This window comes from Orycteropus afer, unplaced genomic scaffold (genome assembly GCF_000298275.1).
Source record: "Orycteropus afer afer isolate SDZICR_OR568_19922 unplaced genomic scaffold, OryAfe1.0 scaffold00002, whole genome shotgun sequence".
Lineage (NCBI taxonomy): Eukaryota > Metazoa > Chordata > Mammalia > Tubulidentata > Orycteropodidae > Orycteropus > Orycteropus afer.
Genome location: NW_006921589.1, coordinates 37734561 through 37744364, shown reverse-complemented (window position 1 = coordinate 37744364; position 9804 = coordinate 37734561). Strand labels below are relative to the sequence as shown.

At 38.6% G+C, this 9804-nt stretch overlaps 1 protein-coding gene across 1 annotated transcript in view; it reads left to right on the top strand.

The window, feature by feature from the left end:
• Positions 1 to 7385, top strand: part of COQ10B (coenzyme Q10B) — a 47247-nt gene extending 39862 nt beyond the window's left edge. The window contains exons 4-5 of the mRNA XM_007935414.1: positions 4563 to 4664; positions 7218 to 7385. Coding sequence (XP_007933605.1) covers positions 4563 to 4664; positions 7218 to 7385 — 270 coding nt within the window. The remainder of the gene's footprint in view (positions 1 to 4562; positions 4665 to 7217) is intronic.
• Positions 7386 to 9804: the final 2419 nt, after the last annotated feature.

Sequence of the window (9804 nt, the reverse complement as noted above, 5' to 3'; positions counted from 1 at the left end):
AGGATTGCCCAACCTTCCTTCCAAGGAGTGGCTAGTGGGTTTGAACCGCCAGCCGTCTGGTTAGCAGGCAAGTGTCTTAGCCACTATGCTACCAGAGCTCCCAATAATAATAATAGTAGTTTTAAAACAGACAAGAACAAGTAAACTGAAAAACAGACAAAAGAAAGGGAAAAAAAAATTGGGGGAGGGCAGGGCAGGGCACCCAGGCTCTGTCAGAGCACACAGACTGGGATGGAGTTCCTGTGGGCCCAGAAGGTGGGTGGGAGTGAGGGATGGCTGCACTTCCGTTCACCAGGAGGGATATAAGAGTAACAAGGCGAACGTTGCACCTTTCCAGTCATCCAGGTCTGGAATGCCCTTGGGGTTACTGGCAGACAAGTGGAGCCTCTTCTTAAGCCCCTGGAATCTGGGAGAATACTATCACTTTAAATATCCAAAATGGTCAAACCATTTGTAAACATTCAAAATGGCTACACCCTCTGGACAAACAGAAGTCCACAGCTCAGCCCGCCACCATCCTCTTCGCTCCCTCCCCTTTTATTCCCCAGCCACCAGAGCAGTCCTCTGTGCAGCCCCTGGCTAGCAGGGCTGATTTTTAGGTTACTTCTTAGGTCCTCCCACCACTCGGCAATATCCAAGCTGTATGTGCCATCAGGATCACTGCCAGACCGCAGCTCCGTATGTCTCCTTTTTTGGTTTTTCATGCAAATTCTTCTGCTAGTTGGAATTTAGTCCACTTCTATATTCTTCCCTTCAAGGCTCAGGGGTCCAGGATTATCTTCTGTATCTGTGTTAATTGGTTCCCCTTTTCTTTGTTGAAGAGGGTCTGTGCCCTCTTTCTTCCTATTCTGCCATCTTACCAGGACTCTCTATTTCTATAATCTTAAATTCTTATTTTTTATTCTCTTACCTCAATCTCTTATCAATGAAGCTTATTGTGGTGGTCATGTTTATGTGTCGACTTGGCTGGGCCTGGTTGAGAGGCTGGGTATCTGGATATAGTATTCCCCATGATAAGACTGGAAATCAGCTCCATGGTGGAGTCTGTTGGAGCAGCTGTGTAGCTGCTTTGGGTATGTGGTCTGCTTCCTCTATATAAGAAACAGCTTTGGGAATGATCTCTAGTTTTTGGCATGCTTGAACCCTGAATGTAGCCGTGTCATTGTTCAGCAGCTGTCATGCTCTGCTGACCTTGAGACTTTCAATGGACTTGAGTTAATGGCCTGCCGTGTGGTTTGGTAACATCAGAACTGTGCCTTTTTTGTCAACCTTGGGCTTGTCAGTCTCAGCAGCCAGCAGCTGTCTGAGTATAGAAAAGTCTTTAGCTCCATTGGGCCAGGAACAGGAGGCAGAGCTAAAGCCCAGGGTTGAAGGAGGGGCTTTCACCCAGCCCCCAGAGCCTGCACTTTGAACTTGGACTTAAAGCCTCCAAACTGTAAGAGAATAAACTCCTGTTTGTTCAAGCCATCCCATTTGTGGTATTTTCTGTTAGAGTGGCACCGGATAACCAGAACACTCATATACTTTTAATCTCAGTATACCATGCTGCTTTTATTTGGAACTCTCAAAAATCTCATTTTTCTTCTCTAATTTCTTCTCTTCCCTGGCTTCTCAAAACATACAGGATAAAGTCAAACTCTAACATTGCCCACAGACCATATACAAGCATATCTCATTTTATTGTAGTTTGTTTTATTGAGCTTCTCAAATATTGCCATTTTCTCAACAGCATATGCTCACTTCATGTCTCTGTGTCACATTTTGGCAATTCTCACAGTATTTCAAACTTTTTCATAGTGCTGTTGCATAGCTAATAGACTACAGTGTAGTGTAAACACCACATTTATATGCTGGGAAACTAAAATGACTGTGTGACTCACTTTATTGCCACATTCACTTTACTGCAGTAATCTGGAACCAAGCCCGCAATATCTCCAGGATATGCCTGTTCTCTTCCTGTGCCCCCTCCCCCACTGTACACTTCATATTCAGGCCATACCATATCAGTTCTTTAAACATACTGCACTGTGTTTGTTCCACAGTCTATGCCTTTGTAAATTGTTCCCTCTTCTACTTGTAATACACTTAACACCTTGTTTATTAATCCTTTAGTATCTAGCTATCTCACATCTCTTTCTTTTTCCATTCATACAGATAATCATGCTTACTTCTGTGATTCTTCTGGGCTTTATACTGCTATGTTTACTTTTCTTATCATTCTATTATAATTTATTTATTCAGCTAGACTTCTTGACAAGCCTGAGCCCCTTGGATGGAGGGGCCCTTTTTTTATCCCTGTGTCTCTATCACTAGTACTGCCAGTATTACAGTAGTGGAATCAAGAACGTTCCTTGCTTATGAAGGTCACACTTCTACACAAGTAGTCCCTGATTTATGACAGGTTCCATTCTGATGACTCCATCATAAGTCAGTTCAGATGTAATCGAATACCTTTTTTTTTTTTTTTCCCCATTATTACTTCCTTTTATTGATAGTATCTTTATACATCTGATCTTTGTCTTTGGGGATTAGAGACATTATGTATAAACTAATGGGTATATTTTCATACATATGTATATACATAAAAACATACACAAATCATAAAAATTTACTCTGATGATGAAGAGTTGGGTAATGTTGGCGTTTTATCAGTTGTGGTCAGTTGTGGTAATAACTCCACTTACGGAAGCTTCTGTATCATCTGAATTATTCATCTAAGTTATTATTAAACATTCACTCATTTCTATTACAGAAATTAAATTTTTTTTTTTAATATAAAATGTCCAAGTAGAGCATAGTTTTGTAAGTACATTTTAGTTTGGGTACAGCTGATCTTTTTTAAAATGTTAACATTGAGTGAGGTCCAACGCATGGTGATCCTACGTCCAATATAATGACATGTTACTTGGTCCTGCACCCTCTTCCTGATTGTTACCATGTGTGAATGCATTCTTGCAGCCGTTGTGTAATGCCTTCCAGCCTAGGTCTCATCTTCTAGCACTGTTTCAGACAAGCTGTTGTGAGCAAAAGAGTTTTTCATTGATTAATTTTTGGAAGTTGATCACCAGGACTTTCTAGTCTGTCTTAGTCTGGAAGCCCCACTGAATCCTGTCCACCATAGATGACTCTACTGGTATTTGAAATACTAGTGACATAGCTTCTAGCATCATAGCAACATGCAGGCCACCACTGTAGGACAAATTAACAGATGGTGGTGGTTCTTTATAATACTGTGCCATAAGTAATTCAGAAGGGTTTAGATCAAGAGAAAATTAGGACTAAAACTATTAATGGATTTTTAGTTATTTGACTCCTAGTTAGACTTCATCTCTCTGGCTAAATTCTGGATCTTGCCACAGATTGTCTTAGGTTTTGTGCTTATGGAAGCTATAACTGGGGAAGAAAGAGTGACTTAGTTTACTTTGGGGGAAAATAGTTACCTATATGGTTGTTAAAGGAGCTCTGATGGCATAGTACCTGAGGCATTTGACTGCTAACTAGAAGGTTGGTGGTTCAAACCCACCAGCCACTCCGGGGAAGGAATACTGGGCAATCTACTTCTATAAAAAATTACAGATACCCAAAGGTGGTCGCTGTGAGTCGAAATTGACTGGATGGCAGTGAGTTTGGTTTATTTTTTATACTTGTCATTATTTTTCTAATTTATACCCATAGGGATTTTAATCTTAGGGAAGGAACAGTCTAAATTCTTGAGGGAAATAAGTTATCAGAGAAAAGGAGGGTAGAGGGGCTTGATCACTTATTGGCCTCAGGATATGCCAAAAGACCTGGAAAGTTAAGACTTAATTGGGGAAAGAGTGTAGACTTTGAAACAGGAATTTAAAAATTGGTCTGCTACTGAGAGAAGGCATACTGAAACATACTGTTGTGTTTCAGTGTGAAAACACACATATAAAATATACATTGGCTCTGAATAGATAAGAAAAAAATGGGTCAGAGCCCAGGATTGGGTCATATTTAAAGGAAAACTAGAACTGTAGAGGCCTCTGGTAATGAAGAGTATAAGAAAGATTAAATGTGATTTAACAAGAGAAAATCTTGTATATAAGGGAGAATTACAGAATTATCCTAGGGACCTATGCCAGGTACTTTACAGATTTTTTAGTCATCTCATAGTGATGCTATGACAGGCTTTATATTCATTTTACAGATTAAGGAAATATGGTACAGGGAATTAACTTGTTTAGGATCAAATTGTAAGTGGCAGAGCTAGAAAAATTCATTTAAACAGCAATAAGCTGCCAGAAAATCACTCCTTGTTTTGTTCCTGGAGAAGAGAGAGTTAAGCAGCACAATGGATAGTAACAGTGGAAAAGAGAACAATGCTAATGTTAGGGATCCCAGGAGAAAAGAAAAAAGGCTTTTAATGGCATTGAGATTACTTCCTAGTACCAAGCTTAAAAATTAAGTGGCTTTATCACCTGAGCTCAACCTATAAAAATTGTTTGCTTTTCAAAGAAATCCATCTCAATCATAGTAGATTCTACCCAATGCCAAGTGGTATTTTACTGTAGTTTTATTTTTTTTTAATTTTGTTCTAGGCATCCTGTACAGATGGGAGGCTTTTCAATCATTTGGAGACTATTTGGCGTTTTAGCCCGGGTCTTCCTGGCTACCCAAGAACTTGTACTTTGGATTTTTCAGTAAGTTTCTCATAGAGTCCTTGATTTATCCCAAATATCCAGTGCAGAAGGAATAATCCACTTAATAGAATGCAAATGGCATGATTAATTTTATACGCATAGATATTAGCTCTGGTAGCATAGTGCCTAAGGCACTTGACTGCTAACCAGAAGGCTGGGGGTTCAAACCCACCAGCCACTCCTTGGAAGAAAGGTTAGGCAATCTACTTCCGTAGTGACACCGCCTCGGAAACCCAAGGAGGGGTCGCTATGAGTTGGGTCTCACTCAACGGCACATAACAACAGAGATTACTAAAACAGATTTTTAAAACATTTCACATTTCTCAGTATTGAATTACCCTTTTCTCCACTAACTTTATAGGAAAGAATGCTGATGAACTTTTTTTTCTATTTTATTTCTTGTACTCTTGAATGTTCACATTTCTGTTTTCTAAATTTTGTAAGTCCAGAGATCTTAAGATACAATCCATCACTTTTACTAACAGCTTAATAAAAATTTTTAACCTTAATACCAGTGTAATGACACCAAATTAAATCTTTACTTTCATTACAAGATGCAGAAATTAATTACATGAAAAGGGGAGAAATATGGTTTTAGGATTTGAAGACTATGTTAATTTACTTATTCACATTACTTTACAGAAAACTTAAAACCACTTGTGTCATTTTCTTTGCTGACAGATACTACTACATTGTTGTTGTTGTTGTTATGTGCCGTCGAGTTGGACCCGACTCATAGCGACCCCTCTGGGTTTCTGAGGCAGTATCACTACGGAAGTAGATTGCCCCACCTTCCTTCCAAGGAGTGGCTGGTAGGTTTGAACCACCAGCCTTCTGGTTAGCTCCCATGGGTTCTCTATATTTGCAATTCAGGCATTAAATTTTAAAGAAATAGTCCTAATTTTGATTAAATTACTATATAGTCTTCTTAACACGAGTTTGTTTCATTAAAAAATTAGTGGACACTAATGGGACAATTGGGAAAGTTTGAATAAGTTCTATAGATTAGATAATAGCATTATTATATACCCACTTCTCACTTACTGACATAGTTAGGCTCCAGAGACCAAGTTGTTATGCCAAAATTGATATTATTCAAAACTAGACATTATCCAAAAATGGAGTGCCACATCATTACATAACTGCCAAATTACATCATTACATAACTGTCAAGCCAGTGAAAATCACATAACTTTAACCATCATAGCTAACCTTGCACCTGGTCCATTCATTATATCCATACTTATGTTTTAATGCTTAAAACAGTCAGATAGTACTTTTCTTTTTGGTCGTAAATGTGAAATGTTGGATAACAAGATAGTCGTTAAGTGAGTAGATATGTTAATATATAAATAAGAGCATGATATTTTGGTCCACCCAGAATCTGCAGGTCTGAACTATCTTCAATATACCTCTAGGAGTCAGAATTCTTGTGTGCTGTCAGTTCTGATTCATAGCCACCCTATAGGAGAGAGTAAAACTGCTTCAGAGTTTCCAAGGGTACAATCTTTACGGAAGCTGACTGTGACATTTCTCCCACAGGGTGGCTTGTGAGTTTGTACCACTAACCTTTCAGTTAACAGCCTAGCACGTAACCATTGTACCACCAGGGCTCCCGAGAATCAGAATTAAAAGAACTTAAAAGTAGTATTAACTTCTTCTGTTAATTTCCTGATTTTCATCATTTTACTGTGGTTATATAAGATGTTAGGAGCTCTGGTGGCACAGTGCCTAAGGCATTTGACTGCTAACCAAAAGGCTGCCAGTTCTAATCCATCCACAGAAGGAAGATGGGGCAGTCTACTTCCATGAAGGTTAACTGCCTTGGAAACCCAGTGGAGGCTGTGATGAGTCAGAATCAACTCGATGACAATGGGTTTTGGTTTGTTTTTTTAGTATGTTAATATAGGGGAGTCTGAGTGATGGCATGGGAATTCTTTGTACTATTTAGCAACTCTTTTAAATTTCAAATTGCAAAATTAAATTTTTTTTTTAATTAGCAGATTATTTGATCTTTAAAATACTAATTCTTAAACAAGCTGCCTTGAATTTTTTGGCAACAATGAGAAGATATAAATTAAGTTCTAAGGCATTGACTGCTTTAAGGTAGAACTACCTACCCCATCTGTTTTAAGGATCAGGCAGAAGTGTGCGTGCACACATTTGATCTCATCTTCTTCCTGCTACTACTCAGGGGCATGATGACCCATCAGAAGGATTAGTCCCTTTTCTTTTTCACTTTTGGGGGTTGGGTGGGTATAAAAGAGGCACGTTAATAAGAAGCCAGAGTGTTAAGTATGATATTCAGCAAATTTTTTTTCTGCCTTTCTCTAACTTGCTAAGAAGGCTTCAGCTTCGTTTGCTTATTTCTGTCAGCAGTTGTCCTTACTGCAGTGACTTCCTCTTCTGAGAATACTGAAAACCTCATCTAAACATGTCCACGGTTCTACCATAGATACCTGCCAGCTAGCCCGGTTCACAGTATGAGTACCACTGTCCTAAGTGGAGAATGCAGTAAAAGATCTTCCTAAATTAATTAACGTGTTTCTACAGGTGTCATTTGAATTTCGCTCACTTCTACACTCTCAGCTTGCCACGCTGTTTTTTGATGAAGTTGTAAAGCAGATGGTAGCTGCCTTTGAAAGAAGAGCATGTAAGCTGTATGGTAAAGAAACAAATATACCTCGAGAATTAATGCTTCATGAAGTTCATCACACATAAAAGGAAGAATGAACTGGGGTCACTATTTATAACTAATTACTCACTTTTAGAAGTGCTTTCATCATTTGCTTTCAGAAGTCAGAAAGCACTTGTTTAACCCAGCTTTGATCATAAATCTGCACCGTTGAAAAGAATGTGGAACGTGTACATATAATTATTTCTTCAATCAAATATAATTCCAAGTATTATGTACATTAGCATGTTCTGCATTTACAGTAATGGGATGTCACCACTATTGCTTGACATCACACTTCTGAGCAGAAATTGAAACTGTAAGCTTAAACTTTTTAATTATTACCTACCTGAAAGGTTAGTGGAAATACTCATGCTCTGTGGTTTATAGTAACCATACCATGTTTAAGTTATTAAATTCAGAGTATTTGTAACTTATTGTTTTAAGGCCTGCCTCGTGGCTTAGGATATTTGAGTAATCATCAGATATTTAAAGTTAAAACTTTGATTTAAAAATAATTTAATGGAAGGTTACTGGGCACTTTTGGTATTTCCAAATTGTTATGAATGGCAGGTAGTAGAGAATTCAGTGCTGTAGTGAAGTTAGTGCCCAGGTAAACAGTGAGTATTTCTCTTGGTGAGTGGTCCAAAGCTTTAAGCTACTTTTCTAGTAGTTTGCAGCCCTCTCCCACGTACTTTGGCTGCTTTTCCATTAATGCTAATTGTGTCAAATTTTTTTCTAAAACAGTAGGTAACACTGTTGATGTCTCCAGCACTATGCATCCCTATTTTGTATTTATTATGTGTACTCATTTTCAGTAATGTATTTCAAACTATTTTAAACAAATCAATGTCAGGACTAAAAGATAACTTAATAAAGTTAATTTGTTTATTTTTTGTATAGTTATTTGGTCATTGAAATATTTTATATTGTTACCATGTATATTTACATAGACACAGTTAAGTTTAATTACAGCATTTCATGTCTTAAATACTTTCATAGTAACAAGAGTTGGACACATCTGAGCAAAAAGTAATCTTTAATCACTATTGACCTTCCTTTTCCATACTCAATCCTTTGGCACTGTAATTGTAGTACTATTAACTTCGTATCTTCAGATCAACAAGGGGTCGAAGTAAGTTCCCTACATAAATACATGTTTATATGAATGTTTTCATTAAATGTTCTGAGTACCTGCTGTCTACAGACACTAGGTATACAGTGTGACAGACTTAATATATTCATATAGAGCTTGGTGCACCTTCACCCAAGTAAAGCAGTGTCTAGAACCTAAGTAGCTTGTATATAATTTATTCAGTGACCTCTGCTGACCAGTCCTTGTTCCTAGTTACCACAACCAGATTACTATACCAAAGGCATTCTAGCTGCAGGTTTTCAAGCGACTTTGTCATATAGATTTTTTTCTATTTTTGTCCAAGCAATATAGTGCAAGATCACTTGATTCAAACCACCCAAACCTCTATGCAGCACCCTCAGGGTCATACTGAGGAGACTAGAATTTCTTTCCACCTACACCAGGCCTTGATTATACAGCTACAAGAAAAAAGATGAAGTCCTGGTGAAAAAAATTATTGTACTTTTATACAAGATTCTGTCCCTTAAATGTATCACCTAGTAAATCCAGACAGCCACAGGTTACATCTTACAAATATGCCAACATGCACACCCAGGTACTGTTTTAAAAGCTAAGTTTCCATAACCCATTGCTGTCTATTCCAACTTGATGACCCTGTATGACACAGTAAAATGGTCCCATAGGGTTTCCAATGTTGTACTTCTTTAGACTGCTTCATCTTTCTCCACCAGGTGGCTGGCTGGTAGGTTTGAACTCCTGACCTTTGTGGTTAGCAGCCAAATGCTTCAGCCACCGGAACATCACAGCTTATGCTTCCATACTGTATCATAAATATTAAGTACATTGAACTGGAAATGTTGCTTAAATGTTTAAACAAAAAGTGAAGCTACTGGATTGTGACTAGCAAGCTAGGGATGTCCTCGTGTTGGGCTTTTGAATAGTATGCCATTTTTGCTTCCACTTTTTAGCAACTTTTAAGATCTGCCTTCCCATTTGTGAGTACCCAGCAGGAAATCTGTAGCCTGCCATCTATCACTCTGGGGGGCTTTGGAGCCATAACTGTAAGAAATAAAGGTTGCCCTTTTATTTATTGAAGGGGCTCTGGTGGCATAGTGCCTAAGGCAATTGACTGCTAACTAGAAGGTTGGTGGTTCAAACCCACCAGCCACTCCATGGAAGACTGAGCCATCTACTTTCCTAAAGATTTTGTTATGTGCAGTCAAGTTGGCCCTGACCCACAGCAACCCCTCCTTGGGTTTCCGAGGCAGTATCACTGTGGAAGTAGATTGCCAACCTTCCTTCCATGGAGTGGCTGGTGGGTTTGAACTGCCAGCCTTCTGGTTAGCAGTCAAGTGCCTTAGGCACTATGC